Source organism: Hermetia illucens, chromosome 4, assembly GCF_905115235.1.
Source record: "Hermetia illucens chromosome 4, iHerIll2.2.curated.20191125, whole genome shotgun sequence".
Taxonomy (NCBI): Eukaryota; Metazoa; Arthropoda; class Insecta; order Diptera; family Stratiomyidae; genus Hermetia; species Hermetia illucens.
Window position 1 is genome coordinate 34674933 of NC_051852.1, and position 23976 is coordinate 34698908.

Below are 23976 nucleotides of genomic sequence, written 5' to 3' on the forward strand. Positions count from 1 at the left end.
GCGTTCACAGTTCGCACCTTTCTACCAAATTTGGTGTCAATCGCTATAACCGTCTTCGAGAAAAATGCGTGTGACGGACAGACAGACAGACAGACTGAAGGACGGACAGACAGACAGACAGTAAACCTTAAAAATGGACTACAGATCCGGCATCGGGAACGCAAAATTTAAAGTGTTCACCTTCTGGAAACTCGACTGTGAATTGAAAGCGGTGGGAGTCGTAAACGAGCTCTTGGATGAAATGAAAATCGAGGATCTGGTGGAAAACAATAATCTCTCTACGTAAGTAGACCATGGTGAGGATGGTCCGGATAAATCTTGCTAGTTTTCTTCCAGTAGGAAGACATGAACATCGCATTAATACAGAAGTTATGGACTGGAGAAGGCTGAATCATCACAGAACTCCAGAGCAACGTTCCAAAAGACAATATTACAAGAGGCACTCATCGGAACAGGCCAAAACCTTTATTCTTTCCAAAAAGAGTCAACATCACTTACTGAGTCCGGTCCGGAGTTCCAGCGACCTAACCGTAGCAGAACTGAACCAGGTGAGAGTGCAGAAGTTGTATCCCTTCGGTTTACATCTCTCATGACCAATTAGATCTACCAGAAGAATTATAATACATATCTGAAGTCTACTATGTAAAATGGGCAATAGACCAGCCCTTTACTTCTTGAGCTCCGGGCATTCAATTGGGGGGGAGTCCCAAATGTAACTGTGACTTTCAAGATGGGGAAGTGGAGAGTGTGTTATCAGAGATGCTTTTCAAATCGCAGTTGTCTTACCAAACCTTTCAGAGATCCCAGAAACATCCGCTGAGAAAAGGTTAGTCTACAAATCCCGAAGAAACTGTAGACTGCTCCCCATGGTAATATTAGCACGACTGACGAGCTATGGAGAAGGCACTCAAAATCGCTGGTACAGTCTCGTGTAAGACAAAATATAGCAGAAAGACATTGACATTTTCTACAGGCGCAAGTACTGACGAACAAAACTGCCAGGAAGTAATTCTGGCCAAGGAACATAAGAGTCCATTGTTTCTCAAAAATCGGAGGGTTCCTGGGCGGAATTTGTAGTCCCAATCCTGGGGGCGTGGTGTTTATTCCAAAAACGAAGGGGCGTATCATCATCTCAGTTGTCTCTGAAATAAAGGGCTCGTTAAATCCTTCCTCTTACCCTCTTCACAGTAGTCATGATCTTAAGAGTTTGTGGCATCGAATCGGCGCACCATAGCGGCGTTAGCAGTTATGTGTTCAAGAGTTATTTTTACGTGAAATGACAATTCTTACTCTTTAAGTTGCTCTCCATTTAGTCCGGTTCAACATCAAGTAGATGTGAAGTTAAGACCCCTCAACCATGGATACCATTGATACGGTCAGAAACATATTTGCCGCAGCCACAGACAAGTCGGGAAATCAGAAGCTGGAAGCTCCAGGTATGAAAGGTTTTGTCTATTTCTTTTATAAAAACATTTGTCCCTATCTAGCACGTAATGTATATGCATATATTATGTCGGAATATTCACTTTCGCGTACTACAAAGTCTCAGAATTTGCACTGAAACGACAAATTTTACCTACTATAACTTATAAGATCATGATTTATTTAATAGTCTATATCACTGCTATCTAGGATGAACTTAACGAAGGTTGTGCATTCAACTGCTAGAAATTACATGCATATCATATTATTAACTTTATTTGAACAGATACCGATATGCGGGTATTTGTGAGCCTAGGCATCGTATAGTGGCAGCCACATGATTTTCTTCAGATTTTTCAATTGGGTAGGTTTTGAGAATGACTCTGTGCAATAAACGACCATTTGACGGTCCCCGCCCTCCCCCTTGTGCATTAAATGTTAAAACTGAGGCCAACATTGAAAAGTACTAATCAAGACCTTCCACTTGATAACCACATGCCTATATTCGTTGAAAAAAATTACACCCTCTTTGGTATGTATGGAGACTCTTAAATTTCACGTAGAACGGTTTAACTCACTGCATGCGTGGACATTCACAGTTCCCATCTTCCCACAAAAATTGATGTTAATTAGTATAACCATTTCTGAGAAAAATGCATGTGACAAACAGACAGACGAACAGGCAAACAGGAAACCGATTTTATAAGGTTTTGTTTTACACAAAACCTTAAAAAAGGCGGAATAATTGGTTCGACAATGAATACCGGGCAATCCAGCAGCCTCAAGGAACCCGGGCACGCGCAGATCACAAGCTTCGTTGAACAGAGGCAGGACTTCACGAACAAGAAAAGGAAGCCTAGGAGAAGCAACAGGTTTGTGAGCTCGAGAAGTACAGAGAGCAACCGTCCGGCTCGGAAGTTTTATCAACAAATCAGCAGTATGCAGACGAAGTTGCACTAGTGGTGTGACACGCTTTGATCATATCCAAAATGCGGATATCCGCGATCGATATGGGGTTGCACCGATCGCGATTGTGAGAGAGGCGTATTCGATGGTATGGTCACGTAATTCGCGCTAACGAGAGAATTCAATTGAAAAGATTTGTCTGAACATCGAAGTCGATGGTAAGCGGCCAAAAGGCTGGCCGAAACAACGGTATCTTGATACGCTGGATGGGGATTTGAAATCCTTACAGACTCTGGCTCAAGGGACCGAATTCGAAATGTCTGAAACTTCTTACTGAGGCAGGCCTTAAAGGGTACCGGTTGTTGCACTGTGATATGGTATACATTTGAAGCAAGAATGATCATTCATACTTTTTTATCATTTGCCTAGTAGTGCTATGTACCCATACAAGCCAGCAATAAAATGTGTTTTACCTAGTCGGTTCCGCTCAATCAATATATTATAAAACTAATTAATGCAACTGTTGTAGTGAAATTTCTGAATGCGCTCTGGCCAAGATGCAATTGGATTGGCGCGCCAATCGTCCAATCGTCAATCTGGTCCTCACAAATATCGCATAAACACACTTGTTTTTGGGATAAATGGACTTAATATAATTCAGTTTTCAAGGTGATGGTTCGGAATGCCTACTTGGTTAGGACTCCTACTTTCGACCCAGTATGGTGGCTCTTTACTAGTATATACTCGTCGAAAGTCAAAATATCCTTTTATGCAAACAGTCGGATTCAAGTCGATCGCAGGTTTAACGATTCTCGACCATTCATTTCTATATACATGCACCTTTTGGTATCATTACTCCTATTATGTTCGATACTGGGATTCCCTTAGCCACTAATCAGATCCATAAAATTAAATTTCTAATCTAAATCTAATGCTCACTTAATGAGGTGACAATAGAACGAGAGGAACCAGTTCAGTCCTTTTACTTTCTTATCATTATTTGACCCAATCTCGATTCCCATCCCAGCTTCTTTACGTAAATTTCTATTCCCCTTTTGATATATGTATAATAGATTGAACGAAAATCAAGAACTCCTTAACTAATCACTAATTACCTATGAGTAAGGTAAACTGTCCTACTTTTATGGTTTGTTAGATTATTATGTTTGGAAATATACATATTTTCCATGAACTGGTAAACGTTGTAACGACTTTTGACTTTCAATTTTAATATCTCAGCTTTCGTGATTGCCGAAGGTAGAAAACCAATAGGAGAATATTGCGTTGAATTTTAGATTGCCAAGAATTCAATCTGCCTTTTCATAGATCTTTCATTTTGCTTGTGGGCCTTCTTTATTTGAGTCCTTCTTTCATATTCTTGAAAGAATAAATTACGTTTCTGTGTTGCAACCAAACTTCTCTGATTTAATATATTCTAATCAAACTGCCTTCTTTCTGGTATCTATCTATCCCCAACAAGAACCTCATTTACTTTGTGTAACTATCAAACAACGCTCTCTCGTACAGGTTATGGACAATTTTCAATTCGTTTGCTTCCCAGCTTGACCGATTCATCAAATATGAAAATTGATAATGGTCAATAATTTCATGACCGACCTGCGACAGGCTGACTAGAATGGATTGCTGCCGTTCTGATTAATTATTCTTTGTCGTCCCTACCCTATCAGAGTTAGGAAGAACAACATTCGGTTATATCTGTCGGTGTCTAAAAGTCAAATCTAGAATTCTTTCATTTTGATTAGAATTAGAACGTAATGGACAAAGCGTAATTGATGGAATTTTTAATTTTCCAGTTGGAACCAAATATCAGAGTGGGTTCCATGTTAGAGTCGAGCATAATTTGATTAAGAAACCCAGTGACTGTTGTAATAAACTCATGAATTCGTAACTGAAAACCTGATTCAAGTGTACATACATAGGATTTGACAGTTAATTAAAAAATAATCCATACTACATTCAAGCCCATTAATGAGACGGCTTCGAATAGAAACTGAAAACTTTTATATGCTTTTATGCTAAGGCATATTTCTTTTGGGACTAGTACTTTCTTTGCGGTGGTGAGAGGCATTGTAGGTGAGATTTCCTCAGAAACTAAAGGTAAACCGGAAACTGAGTGGTAATCAAATTGCAAGCCGAGCTATATGACTACCTTGCCGAGGACTAAATGGTCACAAGAGATAAGATGTGAAAAGAACGATGAACTCTTGGTACCAGGCAGCTTTCAGATTCAGGTAATTTTGTTTTGACAAAAGTGGCTGTGTCAAGATCGACATATGTAATTGACCTTCAGAACTGAGGGCTGTGCAAAGTAAAACAAAATTTCGATCCTATTTCAGCCATGGTGCGGGAACCCAAGAAGAACCAAAGTAGACCCCTATTCATCAATTCATCATCATCGGCGCAATAACCGATATCTGCTCTAGGCCTGCCTTAGCAAGGGACTTCAGAAATTCCGGCTTTGCGCTGAGATTCACCAATTCGGTATCACTATAAACTGTCTAGCGCCCTGGCCTAAGCCATCGCTACATCTGAGACAGGGCTGAATCATCCTCAAGTGACCCACCCCCCGCAATCTATTGAGCTGGATTTTATCCAGAACTAGAGCTATTGCCAAAACAACAGATTGAGCAAATTGTCTATGCCCAAATCAAGAAACTTCCACAAGGCACACCATAACCGCCAGAGACTGAGAGGAAAGACCTTCTAGACAACATCATTGACAACCCGAAACACCTGTGGTACTCCCAGGTGCACCAGTGATTATACTGTTATAACATCGAAGATACTCTCGATTGCATTCTCTGTAGCAGGTTATTAAATCAATGACAGATTTTAGCGCAATTTTGTCGCTTCAGGGTGCATACAACGTAACAACGTTTTTTCTTGTGATTCTGTAACATAGGTTACTTTTCAATTCGTCCTAAGATTTATAAATTTTTTGATGAAGATTGAGGATTGGAGTGGAGCCTTAAACTGGCAGTATCGTTTGCAAACGTTGCGGGTGTCAGATTAGAATCAATTGGTAAATCAGAAGTGTAGATAAAGTAGAGTGTCAGACCAATGACACTTTTTTGAGGAAGCTTGGATGTTCTAATTACAAGATGTCAAGCTTTCATATTTCCCTCTGCTTTTGTGCTCCAAGAGAAAAGATTCTATGCAACTGCCTTGGAAGCAAATTCTTTATTTAAAAAATCAGACCTTCCTGTCACATTTTGCCGAAGGATTGCGCCACATCCAAGAAGACGACTGAACAATACTTTTTAGCCTCCAGTGCCACTTTTCCATTGTGATTTTTGGAACACGATAACAGACTTGTGGGCTTGTAGGATAGTCTAAGTGTAATCTCAGGGTGTTTCTAGTCATTAAATTATTTGACATAATTAGGCGTCAATTCTTGCATTGAGACCCTTGAGGAGAAGCCTTTCCAGGTTATAGGATTTCGCATCTCAAATCCAAATAAATACAAGCGTGTCACACTATAACGACACGCTTGTATTTATTTGGATTTGAGATGCGAAATCCTTTCCGCTCCTTGAATCTCTGATAAATCTACGCCTGATACGACTCCTTTTAGCGCTACCACTGATGTCCTTGGAACTGTCATACACATGAGAGCTGAGGAAGTTCTAACCTCAACACGAAGATAAAAACCATAGGTCCAAAAACTTTGCAATTAGTGTAGAGCCGTCTTCAGTTGCACAATCCCAGAATTCTCGGAAGATCGACTGGGCGATGAAGTAAATTGCATTGATCGCCCCAATCACAATCCCCGGGAAGTGGGTTAACTCAATTACTTAGATCAACGAAGCATCTCGAGTGATTACAAATGGCATAGCAAATCCATCCTTTTATTATAAATAAATAGTTAACTTTTTGACTACCATACCAAAGCAAAGCACCAAAGGAGGTTTCAGAGGACAACCAGACGCATGGGTCCCTCAACTCGGTTGCGGCAAGTTAAAAAGCACGAGTCACAACCCCCCCCCCCCCCCCCCCCCCCCCTTTAGTCGATCGATCGACGTCGATCTTGACCGTGCCCCCAACGCTGAGGCTATAATGGCGTGGGCCTCGCTCGAGAACTTCAAATGGGCGCTCGTGAGTTGGCTGTAGCGGCTTCCGAGAGGAATCCGTCCTAATTAGGGCATGTGTGCAGGATTCGAGATTTCTGGGCACGTGGCCCAGAGCTGAGAGATTGAGCCCCAGTCAGTGCAACACTTATTTGACTGTGTAGAGAAAGGGAATATGGACACACCTCGGACGACCTCTGAAAACTGGATTAACTGAAGACCGAAATCAGCACAAAGAAGCTCAGATAGCTCCGATAAAAAGTAATAACATCAGCATTATATTCATGTGGATTGAAAAGTATGTAGGCAACTTTTTCATGAATTTCTTCCCAGCATCATCGCTTCAAAAGCCAATTTAAACCTTATCTGCTTAACTTATAGTGCGCATTGCCCTCATAAAAAAAATGCTAATTCATAGACCACTATAGCGTGATTTAGGAATTTTTTAGCACCCCATCAGATTCCTAGGCATCCCAGCAATATCCCGGAATATGGATATATGCAAATAAAGTAGATATCACTAGGGAAAAAGCAAAAACAGTCCAATTATTATATTTCAAATAGTTAACAGTTACAGGAAACCCGAAATCATTTTCCCAGGTCAAAGTCAACCAAGAGAACAGGGAATCATAACACTAACAGATTCACCAGCAAGATTCGGTACTGCCTCTAGAAAACCGCCGTTTGTATTAGAGTGATATTGGATAATGTTCTGTGATGTGGGATCACATCGATATGGACATTACAAAACATTACTTATTATAAGAGTAATATCATCATTTCTTCTCTACTAAGTGTTTATACGGTAATGTTATTATGTTAAGCGGCATTAAGTGATGTTGTGATGTTAAGTGAAGTTCTGGTATTTGGTGATGTTTGGCTTGATCACGATGTGATATTTTACTTTAAACTGTGCTATTGCATGAACTACCTACCGATCTCTAATCGATATAATGCTGCCTTCCTAAATTCAACAGGAATGGCCAGACACAGCCCACTGGCTACAGAACTTGGCTCTATCGTTTTAGCACACCAAAGGCTCTCAGTTTGATATCCCGTTTTTCCAAGCAATAGCCGATTTCGTTGATTTTCTTATCACTCCGCTTTGACTAACATAGGTGGTTCCACACACTGGCTACTTGCAATTGATAAGAGAAATAACGCTTCACCAATTGAAAGTGGTCCTTCTTCTCTAGGCGTTCATGAGGAAAAAAAAGTATTTTAAATAAAATAAGTTTCATTTGATGACCACGCTGGCGGCCGTAAGCCACCCGCCTAAAAGGGACAGAATGAAATCGTCCCTTGTTTGGGAAGCCTGCTTATCTTCCTTAATGTTGAGTCCCGCGTTTGTTGTTGGCTGTCAAATTTCTACAATAATGCCACAAGATATACACAAAGCTTCATTGAATGGAATCCATAGCTCACAGTATATTAGAAATATTTAGGATCTTAGCCCAACAAAAAAAAAAATTGAAAAAGACTAAAGGCATAGTAAGCAGAAGTATGGGAAAACTTTTATTATGGTATGACACAATTGCAGACCCTGGACAAATAAAGTTTCTGTAAATTTCATCACTTTTCAACAATATGACTATGCAATGCATACATTCATCCTAGAAACATCAATAAATGTTTCATGCAAATTTCCCCATCAAAGCAATAAAAACATTCTACACTTTGTATATGTCATCGAATAAGATGCATTAAAATTTGTAATTGCACCACCCAAACATCAAATGACCTATAAGAAAAAGTGGGCTAAGAAATTATTATGCAACCCGCCCGCTTGCAGTATTTATTTTCACAGGTGTCTTTCTAAAATTGCACAAAAGCCTTTGCGAATGTGGTTTTTCACAGAAAACTGCAAGAAATTCGCACAAAAGGTGTTGATCGTTTAGAAAAACCTATCAATCTATCGCAATTTGAATGTACACTTAACATTAATGTGGTAAGTACTATTCGAAACACATCTTGCCAATAAACAGTTGCATGTGAATGCGTTTGTTTGCAGAGTATTAGATGCAGTGAATTTTGAATAAAAAAACGCCCTAAATAATGAATTTGCCATATGGAATTCGCAATTTTTCAATATTGATCCTAAGGTGAGTTTACTTTTACAAAACTATACCAAGGCTTTTTCAAAAAGAATAGGTCGCCATTTATGGTATTGAAAATAAAACTGGGTTTGAGAATATTCAACAATTGAGAGGCTTATTTCTAAAAAGTGCTACAGGTTTTGCAAATATAATTCAGAACTTTCCAAATCAAATTCCAAATTTTCCAAACAATTCCAGATTTTTCCAAATTGGCTTCAAACTTTTCCAAATCAATTTCAGAATTTTCCATTTCAAATGCTGACTTTTCCATTAGAAGATCAGAATTTTCGATTTAAAATTTGGAATTTTTTCCAAGTTCTATTAGGTTAAAGTCTACAAACATTTTATCTCCAGCTGAGGATGGAGCTTATAAGTGAGAGAAATGTGAGTTGTCCATCAATTTTCTATTATTGTTTGTTTTCATGGCTTCTATATATGCATATAACATCATATACTTATGTATTGCAATTAATTCCGTTGTCTCGTGTAGAATTTTATTAATGTCCAATGACAATCGGAAGGTCTTGGTAAGTATTAAGAAGTGTAAATTATGGGGTTGCTAATTACTTTCAAACACTTACCCGGGGTAAGCGAGAAGTCCGCAACTACCGGAACTGCTTTAATTACTTAATTTCCTACTGAGGTTGTCTGGCCCCAAAAGTTAAGATTGAGGTACGCTTAAGGAAGCAGCTTCAATTTCAGGGTTGAATCCGAAACATGCGATTAATAGCGTCCTAGAAGACGCCACTGCACCATTATTTCTAAACCGAATTGCCTTAATTCCCTTGTACAGTAGAGTAAGTAAATTAACTGTTCAGAGTGGCTTCAAGATGTTGGGAATAACCCTAAAGAAGCAACTATCGAGGTTGATCGAATGAATTGTATTGAAAATCCTTGCAAAAAGGAGAATTATGCCACGACTTTCACCGAGTGGGCGACAACAGAACGGGAGAAAATGTTATTTATCGATGAATCGAATTTAATCTACAGCAATCCTGCTGTTTTAAACGTACCAACAATTGGAAGAAGAATAACCATGAATAACCAAAAAAATACTCCATTTTAAAATCGTCACTGCAGGAAATTTTTACGGAACTGCAAGAAAAAATGGAAAACACCAACGACGCTGTGCTGATAGTGAACAATGCAAAATGGATGAACTCGGGTTTAACGTCAAGTATCTCCCTCCGTACTCCCCGCAACTAAATCCAGCAGAGAAGGCGTTTTCTAAAATCAAGATGTTAGTAATATCATAGCATCTCCAATCCTCCAATATCGTCCAATCCTGCTTTTGGCCACAGGGGGTCTTCGTTAAGCCTTATCAGAGGTCTAAGATTCGCGAAAATTTCCGGCCCGCCCGCCTGCCTCACCGAACTTGAATGATTCCAATAACTATACGCTATTTTATCAAAATGTAAGGTGTCTAAGGACCAAGCTGTCGGATTTCAAACTGTCTGCCTTAGCATTCGAACATCATGTCATCTGCATTTCTGAAACCTGGCTGGATGACTGGATTTTAGATTCTGAGCTCCTCGAAGGTTACTCTGTCTTTCGTTGTGACAGAGACTGCGTTGCGCTTGGCAAGACAACTGGCGGAGGTGCCCTAATAGCTGTTAAGTCCCCTCTCCGTGCCGAAATCATCTTTTTCTCCTCCTCCTCCTCCTACGATTCTATTACCATACGTGTCCTTCCGCCAAACGTATGTCCCTTTATCATATCGTGTGTATATTTTCCCTGCCTAAGTCCACCTTCTCTGTACGAGGATTTCTCCGACAGATTATCAGAGGTCCTAATCGTTTTGTTTCCCTTACTTCCTTTCATCCTCTGTGGTGACTTTAATTTTCCTATGCTCTCCTGGCCTTCCCTCCCTCCCTAGTAACTCGACCCATTCTTCCCTTCCTCTATCCACTTTCATGTACACCTGTGGGGCCCTCCAATTTAATCTTTCTAGAAATCACTTAGATCGCACTCTTGACCTTGTCCTCTCTAACCTTCCTGTACGTTATCTTTCCCAATCCCTTCATGCTCCGTTTTACGTTGCCCCTGACGCCCATCATCCTGCTCTCGAGCTCGATGTTCAGATATCCCGACTCCACTCTCCTGTCGCTCGCAAGCATACCAAGTTCAACTTTCGTAAGGCGAACTTCGAAGGTCTGAACTCAGCCCTGGCGTCAATCAACTGGGTCCCCCTGCTCTCTCCATTTACATGTGACCAAGCACTCAACACTTTCTATACCATTTTATCTGATCTTCTTCCTTGTTACGTTCCCCCCTCTCCTAAGTGCTTACGCTCTTACCACTGAAATTCACAAAAAAACTACGTCAAAAACAGACTGCGAGAAAGAAGTTCCTGTCTTCTAGAAACGTTGCTGACTTAGTTTTTTTCAAATCCCTTCGTTCCTCGGTCAAATCTTTAATACGTAAGTCCAGACACGAATATTTGTCCAGCGTGGAAGACTCATTAAAGCGCGGAAATTTGAGACCTTTCTGGTCCCACATTCGCAACTCCCGCTGCCCTGCCCAGTTATCCCCTCCGTCCATTAAATTCTCTGGCTTCTCAACTAACTCCCCCCAACGATCTTGTGATTTACTCTGCCGCTACTTTTCGTCAGTCTATGTTCCTCCCCCTTCCTCCGAATCCCTCCCGATAGTAGATGTAGCCTGCCCCGCATCGCCTACCATTCCCCTACTTACCCCTATCCTTGTCGAATACCTCATTGGCGAACTTGATGCCAAGGTCGGACCTGGCTACGATGGTCTTCCAAACCTCTTTTTGCTCAAAACTGGTGAGTCCATCTCCCTTCCCCTATCTCTTATTTTCAACAAAAGCCTTGAAGAGAATCATTTTCCCAGCTTGTGGAAAGAGGCTCTCATTATCCCCATTCACAAAAGTGGCGATCGTTCGCTTGCCGAGAATTACCGTCATATTTCCCTTCTCTCCTCCTGTTCCAAAATCCTGGAAAGATATGTCAGCGACTGGTTGTCCGCCCACTTTGGCCATCACATAGTGAAAGAACAGCACGGCTTCGTTAAACGTAGGTCCACTGCCTCCAACCTGCTTGACTTTACCAACTTTGTCGCCAAATGTCTAAATTCACGGCAAGAAGTGCATACCATTTACACTGACTTCGCGAAAGCCTTCGACACTGTAAATCACAAGATACTTCTATCCAAACTCTCGCCCCTAAACGTTCCCATACCACTTGTTTTATGGCTTGCCTCTTACCTTTCCAACCGATCCTGCCGCGTCTCTTTTGACGGCTGTACTTCCCGCTCGTTCTCCCCCTCTTCTGGCGTCCCACAGGGGTCTATTCTGGGTCCTTTGCTATTTTTATTTTTTATTAACGACCTTCCTCCCCTCCTTACTTGTCCCTGTTTGCTCTATGCAGACGACCTTAAGCTGTTTTCCGCTATATCGTCCCCTATGGACTGTGTTTCCCTTCAGAATAACCTGGACACTCTGGTTCGTTAGTGCTCGACTAATGGTTTAGCGCTAAACGTCAGAAAGTGTCACTCTATGTGCTACTCCCTAAAATCCTCACCCACTTCTTTCTCCTACTCGCTTGACGGACATTCCTTATCCTGCTTAAATTCCACTCAAGACCTCGGAGTCACTTTCGACAATAAGCTCCGCTTTGACACCCATTGCCTCGATGTCATCAATCGAGCAGCAAAATTGTCAGGCTTTATTCATCGCTCCTCCTCTGATTTTGACTCCATCCAACCCTCCTTAGCTCTCTTCAATTCCCTTGTGAGGAATACCCTCGAGTATTGCTCCGTGATCTGGTCACCCACTCGTAACTGTTATTGTCTTGCCCTTGAAAATGTGCAACGTAAATTCACCCGTTCTCTCTTCTTTAAGAAAAGCTTCCCTCGTGTGGATTATCCCTCACGCCTCCGCTTTCTAAACCTTCCCTTCCTACAACAGTGTAGATCCTATCTGGATCTATGCACATTCTTTAAACTTTCCTCGGGCCTGATGGACTGCTCTGCCGCTGACGAGATCACCTGCCGTCCTGCGTCTTATGACACACGTAACGCAGATATTTTCAACGTGCCCTTCGCGGAGCTCGAAGTCTATTTTCATTCCCCGATTCCCAGGCTTTGCCGAAATTATAATGCAAAACAGCTTGGTCCTTTTAACTCCCCTACTTTAAGTAATTTTAAACGTAGGATAAGTTTTTTGCTTTCTCCTCCTCCTCCTGAGAAAAATAATTAATTGGAATTCTATCTGTTTGTTGTCCGTTAATTAAATAAATAAATAAATAAATTACCGAGGAGCACATAACTTCAATACAATCAACCAATATGCTCCAGCATTTTCAACATAAAGGGAGTAAGACTGATTGTCCAAGAACTCTAAGAAGAATCATGGCCATGTCTGTTCCCATATCCCAGGTATCTGCTATGTGCCCGACTACAATCCAATTCCGATTGCTCTCTACCAGCCATGGAGTAGGGCGTTTTCTAGTCACCGAGACAGTAAAATCTCCAGAACGTGGCTCTGGCCCGCAGTCGTCCCCGCTTCCGCGAAAATTTGCTATTACCTTGAGAATCTCGTTAAAAGATTTGGCCTAGAACCAGAAAGGATGGGAACAGAATTCTGCTGATTTTGAAGTATACGCCCGTGCACGGAGTCCGTGTTACGTTTTAATTCTCAGTATTGTTAGTTACAGCAGATATTGCATATTTCCCTTGCCTTCTTCTTTTTTTAATGCTGGACAGGACGTCAACCACACCCAAGCACCTCGTCCGTGGTTCTCTAAAATGCTGTTCAACTTCCCTTGGACTTCTAAAGAGGCTTGTAACAGCAAATGCTCCGTCCTATTTTCCTCTCCACTAAGTTGAATAACTTAAAACATGAAAATTTGTCTTCAAGCTTAAATTCTGAATTTGAAATGGAAAATTCCGAAATTGATTTGGAAAAGTCTGAAGTCAGTTTGGAAAAATCTGAAATTGTTTGAAAAATTCGTAATTTCGTTTAGAAAACTTTGAATCAGGCTTACAAAACCGTTTCATGAAATAACATTTTCATTTTCAATGTTCTATAATGTACAAAAGTTAATATATGAATATTTTTTTATTTTTTTACTTTCATCTTTCTGATTTTCATAGATTAGCAAAAACATTTTTGTTATCTCCTGAATGAGGTAACTTTTTTTAAAACTAAATGAAAGCGGTGCTATGAGAATTGCGGCGTGAAATGTAGTACTCAGAATAAAAAGGTAAAAATTACATAATATTAACTTTATTTCCATTAAAAAGGCAACCAAATATTCATCAAAATATTTATTACTCGATCTTGATTAGATTAGATAAAGAGATGACAACTATATACATGATACCATAGTGTTATAGAATAGGGGAATATTTTACTACAATCCCTGGTAGAAAGTAATTTCCCTCTCAAATGATATCCTCCAAGACATTGAATAAAAGCAGTAGATATTCTCCACTATACTCCTTCCTGAAAAGCAAAATTCACGATCTCGACATCAAACATGAATATGGAACCTAAAGATTTGCACCCTCCGAGTCTACCCTCGACTTTGAGCAATTAAGTCGCGGTCGGCACACTTTTCAAAGATCTCAAAAACTTATGTCTCCGCGGAATAACATTTGCACGACATGATCTCCGCTTCAATGGAAAAGAACATAGGCGCTGCTGCATCAAAAGTCTATTAATTATTAATAGAAATCAGACACAAGGTAGCGCAACCTTCCATGGAAGGTGAGGACGAGCTGTTCACCACCGTGAGAACTACACTGGTAGCAGCAGATTCTACCGTAAAGGGCGGTTTTCCATAACATAAGAGACTGCGTTTATGTCTTAAAACAGAGAGGTTAGTCAAATTAACTCGCCCAGATACTAACTGCAATCATCTTACAATATCAGGTTAATTGTATGAGGAGAAACGTAATAGTTGCGTCTCTGCACATGCCTTATGTCTCCCCACCGACACAAGAGCTAATAGCGTTTGTGGAGCCAACACTCAATATATTTGTTGGGGAAGTAGCAAATGCAATCCCAGAGTGGAGAAACTATTTGATTTAATAACTTCAGCTGGCCAGAGACTGCTGAGTGCTAGGCGAAGCCGCCGTTACTTAAAATTTAGTTTGACCATTACAGGCGAATAGACTGCAATACAAAGACGGAATTCGAGAAAAACTGATTGGACGAAGTCTTTTATCCTGCAAAAATTCAAGGCTTTCCAAGGCAGTTTCACCTACTCTGCATAGTCTTCTTAGCCATGCATCGTTAAATCAATATACCCTGTTCACCGTTATTATCACCTCACTTCAAGAAGAGTCACAATTTTCTGCTATAAACAGTTAAAACACTGATCACTTTCGGTGTTCTGGACCGATGTCACTCCTCGGCAGATAGAGAGTCTTGACCTTAGGGAAAGACGATGGCACAGAGTACACCTCCAGTCAGATTCCAACATTATCAAGTGGTATGGCTTAAGTGCTACTAGACATATCAAACTTTTCCTATTAGAACCAACCAAACATTCTTGCGGAAGTAGTGCACCTTTTTGATTAGGCACCCAAAATCCATATCCACTTAATCCCGCATCGAATCAAATAAAGCGTGACTTTCTCCAATTTTTTTTTTTTTTGGTCTACGGGCCTTTATTACTGGGCAATGGAGGATATACGTAAGAAGGGGAAAACACGATCGATGGAATCAACGAACTTAGCCAACGAACGTCTACCTGATCATTTAGTGAAACACACCAAAGACCCCACTTGCCCTAAAATGGAGAGGAATGATAGGTAGAACTGGTGCTAAAGCTGTGAAGATGAAAGCCATATTGTCAAAGCCTGCAAAGTGAATCCCAAATGTCTGCTATGCAGGGAAATACCAGATACTGACATCGCCCATGTCACAGGCAGTAGTATATGTTTGGCATTTAAGAAGGCAATCTCAATTCTTAAAGAGTGCTAGTAAATAAAACTGACGTTTCATCATTTGCGAGCATTACAGGAATCTATATTGGTTGGATGTACAATCACCGATCACTTTCAAAGCGAAGCCTATGATGCGGGAAGAGAACAAAGTTAAGCAAGAAAATTTCAATAGCTGGTCGGACATTCAGGAAATTCCATACGCAAATTTTCATGGAAATCCTTTCGCAAGTTATAATGCAGACCGAAAACGCAGAAAATTTGCTGCAGATTATTGGAATGGTGCGTTGAATATTTGACGCTTCTGTACCACGCTAGACCGTATCTAAGAAGTGGTTTCGCACTATCGGGCGGAATTCAGCATTTAAAGGCAGGGAAAGAACTGGAAGCAGCCAGCGCCAGAAGTAAAACTGAGCGTTCAAGAGATTGATTATTGAAGAAAGCAGACTGCGACTTATGCGCAATGTTTACAAGGTGGTCATGCCATCAATCAAGGACAAATGCTCACCGCCGATTACCAACCCTGGGGATATTATTAGCACTCTTTCTTCATAAGTTCCAAGTAAGGCGAACCTACAACATAACCACGAAGTTCTTGAGGCCGCAAAGAAGCTTCCCGAGGAGAAAACTTCAAGTTTAGACGGCTTCCTGAATAAATACTAATCGCGTCAAGATAGTACCAAATTGGTTCGTTTAAAGATACAGCGGACAGTGGAAGCAATAGAAGCTAGTGCTGATTCCGAAGCCAAATAAGCATGTGCGACATTTCGTCTATAGCCATTTACTTCTACTAAACAACGTTGGTGAAATATTTGAATGGGTCATTTATTATAGGCTCATACTGATCCTAAGAGAGACGAAATCTTCTTTCAAGTCAACGACGAAACAGCATATGTGATATCAAACACAGTCTATCTCAACGTCTTGGTAAACGAAAGTCGACGCCCCTATGACACAACATATGAAGTAGGCGAGTCACATACGTAGCGTCGGCAATCAGCACGAACTGAACCTATTCTGAAACGACGAAAGACATGGCACGATTGACCCTGTACCTATAGATATATTCCAGATATTTCAAAGTGAATTAAACGACAATCAGAACTTAACTAAAACCTAACTTAATTTCGAACACTGAGGTAATCCTAGATACTTTTATTTCTTCGGCCATGACGACTCCTCATATTGCCCGATCTGAGAGATGATGACGGAAAAAGTACGGCATGCTGCTTTCAAATGCTCGAGATTTGCGCACACAGGGTGGAGACTATCGCTGGGGTACTGTTGTCACCTGAGAATATCGTGGATCATATGTTGCTTGAAAACTAACTTGTAGCGAGATGGAAAAACTCATCAAGGTCATCCACAATGTACTGAGAAAGAAGGAGTAACCGCAGTTAGTCGCTGATCGTACTTCGCGACATAACACCGTAATGACAGTCCCGTAGGGTAAACGAAGGAGTTGTAAGTAGTTTTAGTGAATAACCGTATGGTAGGAGCCAACGCACTGGCCGTAGCCGTTGGTTTTAAACTTTTCCAGATAATGATTAAATAGAAGGGCAAATAGTAAATCGATTTTAATAATATTTTGTTAGCACAAAATAGCCTTCTGGAAACAAATGATCACTCATGAGTACCTCTAGTTAAAAACCTATATTTGAAAAATGATATAATTATTTCTACTTTTGGCTCTGAAAGTTGAAATTTGTTATTAATGAGTCGCGATTTAGAAAAGAAAGTTGTCACTTCCATGCAAAAATACCAACGATTTAGTAGATATGGATAATGTTATATGGACTAATAGGATGTAATGTTTTGGAGCGAAATAGATAGTTCACCCAGTTATTTTTTAACATAATTGCACAACCATATTTTTTAAAACATCACTAAATGCAGCGCACACTCTAACGCAGAGGCCGCTGAACCTGGCAAGAGGTATTAATTGCACCCACCCATATGCAATGGAGCAAAACAATGAAGTATATACCCCAAGTGGGAGACCAGTTGTACTGAAAAATCCACCATCTCAGGAGGTCGGTCCTTTGGATTCTGGGATGGACCTTTTATTGCTATTGGTCGACACTTTTATCGATGAAAAACGTAACCCACCTGTTAAAAAAATTATCACTAACACCAAAGCAAGGAAAACCTAAAACTGTAAAACCAACTAGTAATGTAGCGAAAACACCCCAGGAAATGTAAAATGAGGAAATGCACTCAACAAGCTAGAAAAGCGTACATTACAGTTTAGTTCGCAAAATAAAGAACTTCAGCAGGAAAATGAAATCCTCAAGAAAACAACTCAGGCAATTTCACTCATAGCGAAGTGTCGCATTCCTAGTGTAAATGAGCCAAAAGGATTCCACGCAGATGAAGAAGAATTGGCCAGAGAAACTGACTGGATCTTGCAAATAAGAAGAACGTCACGTTCAGTTCAGGTGCAAATAAGAAGAAAGGCAGGTTCGTCACCGGAAATCATTAGATAAAGTCCCGCGCAAAGCAAAAAATCTAACGAAATTGAAAGTGAAACTTCCTCCGCCGACTAATATTAGCGGAATCGATAAGCACCAGATATTTAAAAGCCTCCTATCGACAGCCATGGTAAAGGAATACTCAATAGTTCCTCTAAACAACAATGTTTGGAAAGCACATATTGTAAACGCAGATGACTACAGAGCCCTTTCGAAAAAGCCTAATATGGAAAAAATCCAAAAGTACACGTATGAAGAATAAACAGCAGGTATCAAGGATGCTTGTGACCATGAATCTCCAAAACGCTCAAACAACAAAGTTTCTGCGGCAAAATATGTAAAACCAACCAATTGCAGAGGCTGTGAAATAGCGAATCAATTACAGAAGCCAAGAAATAAAGGACCGCTGCCGTCAAAGTTGACTGCTCCCGCAAAACGACAAACTGAGCCACGCAGTACCCACCCAACAAGCAAGGTGCACTAACCAAAAACAAGTCTGGAAACCAGAAGCTGGACGGTTCAGATACGAAAGGTTTTGTGTATTTCTTAGTACGTAGCACGTAAATGTATGCATATATTTTGTGAGAATATCCATTTTCGGGTGATATTGACATTCATAGCCTTGAATTTTCAACGAAGCAACAACATTAACGTATTAGAACTTTGTTAGTAATAGTGCGATTTCCTCCAAACTTGGTAAGATCGTGCTCTATATTATAGCCTACATCACTGCAATTTCGTGGTGCAAGGATCATCTTAAGACAGACAGACAGTAAACCGATTTTAATAAGGTTTTATTTTACACAAAACCTTAAAAAATGATGATGGTAATCAAATACTGAAAACTATTTTAGATAGACTTGATGTTTTAAATAGAAAACTTGACGAACAACAAATAGTAAACAAATAAATTTTTGACAAACTTCAGCAGTATAGCTTCTTTTCTTCTTCTTCTTTTTCTTCAGCCTTTGTCCCGTTCACAAGCGGGGTCGGCTCGTCGTGATCGGTTTCGCCATTTGACTCTATCGAATACCTGATCTGGGTGCAATCTCGAGGCTTTTAAATCCCCATCCGGCGTATCAAGCCACCGTCGTTTCGGCCTGGCTTTTGGCAGGCAGGCAGTTCAGACCAATCTTGGCAAGTAAATTCTTGTTAGCACGAATTGTGTGACCATACCATCGAAGACGCCTTTCTCGCAGTTTTTCCACGATCGATGCAACCCCAAATGACAAATGTCTTGAAAATCATAACGTGAAATGCAAACGGATGGCAACAGCACCTACAAGAGTTGAAAATCTTTCTTAATACTGAAAAGATAGACATATGTCGTATCTTAAAAAGCCACCTCACATGACCTACGAATGTTAAAATCCATGGCATTTGCTCATATCATGCAATACATCCTCTCCCAGTTCATCGGAAGCCCCTCCATTTTAGGGGGTGACTTTAACGCAAATAAATGGATTCTGGAGATCTGGTTAACAACATCCAAAAGCAGAGCAGTAATTGACGCAGGAAGAGGACAAAAGTGTAAGTGTAAACTGACATAACAAAAACAACCGATGTCATTGATTTCTTCATAAAAAAGGGTATTTCAGACGAACACATTCATGTTGTCAATCAAGAAAATTTAATGTCCCATCACTCGCCTGCTATGATACTGGTCAGCAAAAAAGTGAGAAGAAAAGGCTCCCCTCTCAGGCTGAATAATAAACAAACTAAATGGGCAGTATTCAAAAATTCATCCAAGCAAACGTTTGCATTAATGACCAAATCAACACTAGTTATCAACTCGAGGAGGAGATTGATCTGCTAACAATAAAGATACAACAGGCGGCTTGGAAAAACACCCCTACTTATCATGGACTGAATAAAACATATACTGACTGTCCTGCAGAAATTAGCGAACTAATTGCAGAGAAACGCAGAGCTCGCAAACTATGGCAAAGAAACCGCACAACGAAAAAAAATCTAAACTTTCCGGCAAACAAGCTAAAGGCCTTAATTAACAAATATAGAAACGAGTCCTTCGGCAAATATGTATCTAACCTTACAGGACAAAAAGATACCGGCTACTCTGTGTGGAAGGCCGCGAAAAATCTAAAAATACTCAGACAACAAATTCCACCTATTAAACATGAAAACGGGTATTGGATTCGTTCTGCACAGGATAAGGCAGATTGTTCAAGACGCATATACCGTATTAAATTAGATGAACGGAGGACAGACATTTTAAAAAATGTGCCTCCTGCCAGGAGCTTTGGTTACGAACTTATTAGAGGGGAAATACCAAAAGAATTGCCCGAAAAGAGTCTAGTGGAACTATTGCAAATAATTGAATGGCCGAAGTTATAATGGTCCCCAAACCAAGGAACGAGTCAAGTAGGGTCGAATCGTATCGACCAATATCGCTACTCCCTACAACAGCCAAGCTATTTGAAAGGCTTCTCCTTAAGCTGGTGTACCGCAGAGCAGTGTCTTGAGCCTAACACTGTTACTCTTGTATACCAATGATACACCTCGCTGTGAAGAAGACAAAATAGCGACATTTGCGGATGACATTGTTATCCTTCCTACGAGTAAAACTACGGAAGAAGCAAAAATAAATAAACAGCTATTGACAACATTGTTGAGGAACTCCCAGCTGACCATTGACAACAAGCTACTAATTTATAAGCAGATCCAAGAGCACATATGCGCGTACGGCATCCAGGTCTGGGACTGCGCCAAAGAATCAAACCTGAAAAACATACAAGACGTTCCAAAAAAAGTGTTTAGAAGCATAGTAGACGCTCTCTGGTTCATTCGTAATGAGAATCTGCATAGGGACCTGTAAGTACAATTGGTTAGTGAAGTCATTAAAGACCAAGCAGCATGAGATGACTGAAGAGAGTAAAGCCAAAAGACTTCCTAACATAACGGATGCATAAAGATGTAAGCTACTGAGGAACAACCAGTTTCTCAGTGAAGCCAAACAAAGTGCTGGAATGGACTACAGGGCTATCTCTCAGTAAAAACGAAAATTAAATATGCAAAGAAAGCTGCTGAATGGGGAAATCCCCGTCGTAACTTGGCGAGCGGTGGTTTTAGTGAGTAAAAATCCAACACTCTCAGGAATCGTGAACCCTGAGGCTAGTCTTTTGGTTGTTTCTTTCCTAAAAAATACCGTCAAAATAAATTTCATTTATAGAATTAGTGAATTAAGTCTGTAACGTGCTTACGCAAAGACCACACGATTTTTAACATGTTTCTTCAAAAGAATTTATAATGCCATTAATTTCATGTTCACAGTTAACTTTTATTAACATTTTCAAATAACTTCAATAAAATTGACTAGACGTAAAAACTTGAAGCGAGAAAAAAAATGTTTTTGTTGTTCATTTTATTATCACAATCTTTTAGAAATTCCTTCCGCCAAGATAAAAAGCAGAACGAAATCAAGTCTGTTTATCTTTCGATGTATTATAGCTTGGCAGCCCCGGTTGGGCGCTTTTCGTGGAACTTTTTCCGGTTGCTGCCTACGGAGAAGCTCATTCGCAGACTGAACTTGCTCCCGCTTTGCGTGTTGCGTTCCGGAAAAGTCTTATACGTAGCTAACATTCTTCTGTAGAAGACGTTTGCGTCCCGAGTTAGTCGGGGCATGACCCAAACTTATGCTCAACGCTGACTCATATCCGGTTTGTGACCTGGGTTCAACTATGGCTCCGCAAGGAAACTTGTGAAAATACTTTTTCACCTGAAAAATGGAAAATGGAAAGGGCTCAAATTTTAATTTGAGATGAAATAACATCGAAAAAGCTGAAGCTGAGTGCATATTAGTGCATTAAGAACTCAAAAGGCACAGATAAAAGTTAAGAAGCTTAAGAAAAACAAAAATCTAGGTTCTAATGTGCAACAGAAGTATAGTATAATTAACTTTTTCAGAAGCATTTTCTTTTAGAGCAGAGAAATCATAACGAAAAATAGGAAAAAAGCGGAAATCATGGGAACAAAAAGTGTAACAACAATGCAAGCCCACATAGGCATAGCTAACAAGGATAATTCCACGCGAATACTCACTTGTTGCTTGAACGAAGCTGTTGTCAGCGTGTAGAGGACTGGATTCAAGGCTGAATTTACTGGAAGCACTAGAACCGCGAGCCACGCATAGAGTGATGGTGAGATTTTGATTCCTAAAAACGAGTTCAAAGTATGACCTCCATTGCAATAATCACAATATTCTACTACTAATACTAAATTTAAATAAAGCAAACAGCAAACAGCATTGTTATATAGAAAATGACCAATTTGCGAGCAGTGCCAGACCAGTGATGATAATGTAAAAACATGTCTCTTTGAGGCGGCCAAAGGGTAGTATAGGCCCCAGGACGAAACAAGAATTGGTGCCCATGATGGAGCATTAAACCTGGGAAACGCCTGCTGAACCCACACCAACAGCTCTACTACCAAACCCTATCTGCACCTCCACGTGGTGATCGCTGGAAGTTCTTTCTTTATGAAAAACTGCAGATGGAGAAGGGTGAAGACAGGACAACAGGTACCAACTGGTCCCCCAAGTTGGGGGTCGGTTAAGGCTGGCAACCCTACACGGAAAACCAATGTTACGAAGCCACGGAAGGAGCCTCGGACAGGATGGATTTCGAAACAACGAACCCAGCAACGGCAACGGATTAACGATTTGCGCATTTTCTCAAGGAACGTGCTTTCCCTGTACAGACCGAATGCTGCTGAGCAACTAGCCGATACCCTGTCCTAATATAAGTCTGATGCAACAGCGTTGCAAGAGATGCGATGGACGGGGACCGGTTTCCTGAGGAAGAGCCGCTACACCATATATGCTAGCGGCCATCCAGTAAACCATGTGCTCGGAATAGGTATCTTAGTCAGCCAAAAAATTAAATCTGCTATTATCGGCTTTGAAAATATAAGCGAAAGGCATTCCTCTCCTTGCGCCTTCCTTGGCTGAGTTCCTCATTAGTAATCTTGACCCCAATGTCGGACCTGGCCGAGATGCGCTTCCTTACCTCTTCCTCCTGAACTGTAGAAAACACATTTCCCTCCCCCTGAATATAATCTACAACAAAACTCTAGATGAATGCTACTTTCCCCCCCTGCTGTGAACTACCAACCCATTTCTCTTCTCTCCTCTTCCTCCAAAATCCTCGAAAGATACGTCAGCGACTGGTTGACCGCGCACTTCAGTCACCTCATTGTCAAAGAGCAGCATAGTCTCATGAAACATAGATTCACGGCTTCAAACTGTCTGGTCTTTACTAATTTCGTTGCTAAATCATGACAGGAGGTACATGCTATTTATACCGATTTCTCCAAAGCCTTTGATATCGTTGACCATAACATTCTCCTCTTTAAACTTTCTAGTCTAGTAATACTTCCCTCCCTCAGTCATCTCCTGGCTTTCCTCCTATCTCTCATACTGTTCCTGGAAAGTTTCCTTTCATGGTTATTCTTCTCGATCCTTATCTCCTTTCTTTGGTGTTCTGGAAGGAAATATACTTGGTCCGCTATTTTTCTTGTTTTTTATCAATGATCTCGCCGCAATCCTCACCTGCCCGTATTTGCTTTACGCAGACAACCTTAAATTGTTTGCCTCGTTACAGTCCAACCTTGATAATTTAGTCCGTTGGAATTCGGTCAACAAGCTAACATTGAATGTCAACAAATGCCACTGGATGTGCTATTCGCCTAAACCCTCCCCAACATAATTTTCCTATTCTCTCAGTGGACAACCCCTTTCACTACTGAGCTCCTTCAAAGACCTGGGTGTAATATTCGACGACAAACTTCGCTTCAATTTCCACTTCGTTGACATCATCAATAGAGGTTCCAAAATGTCTGGTTTTATTCTACGTTCCTCCTCCGACTTTACCTCAATCCAGCCTTTCATAACACACGTAGTGCGGACATTTTTTATGTACCCTTCGCGGAGCTCGAGATTTACTTCCACTCTCCGATCCCGAGGCTATACGGGTCCTACAAGGCCCTACAGCTTGGATCCTTTGACTCTATTTGCTTCTCTAGTATTAAGCGTAAAATAAGCCATTCACTTGCTCCTCCCTCTGA

The 23976-nt window shown here is 40.6% G+C and overlaps 1 protein-coding gene across 1 annotated transcript in view; it reads right to left on the bottom strand.

Annotated features, from left to right (window-relative positions):
• Positions 1-21196: 21196 nt before the first annotated feature.
• The window catches only part of LOC119656105 (relaxin receptor 2), a 330485-nt gene continuing 327705 nt past the window's right edge, over positions 21197-23976 (bottom strand). The window contains exons 19-20 of the mRNA XM_038062420.1: positions 21955-22067; positions 21197-21631 (exon numbers count right to left, since the gene is read on the bottom strand). Of these exons, the coding sequence (XP_037918348.1) occupies positions 21479-21631; positions 21955-22067 (266 nt within the window). The 3' untranslated portion in view covers positions 21197-21478. The remainder of the gene's footprint in view (positions 21632-21954; positions 22068-23976) is intronic.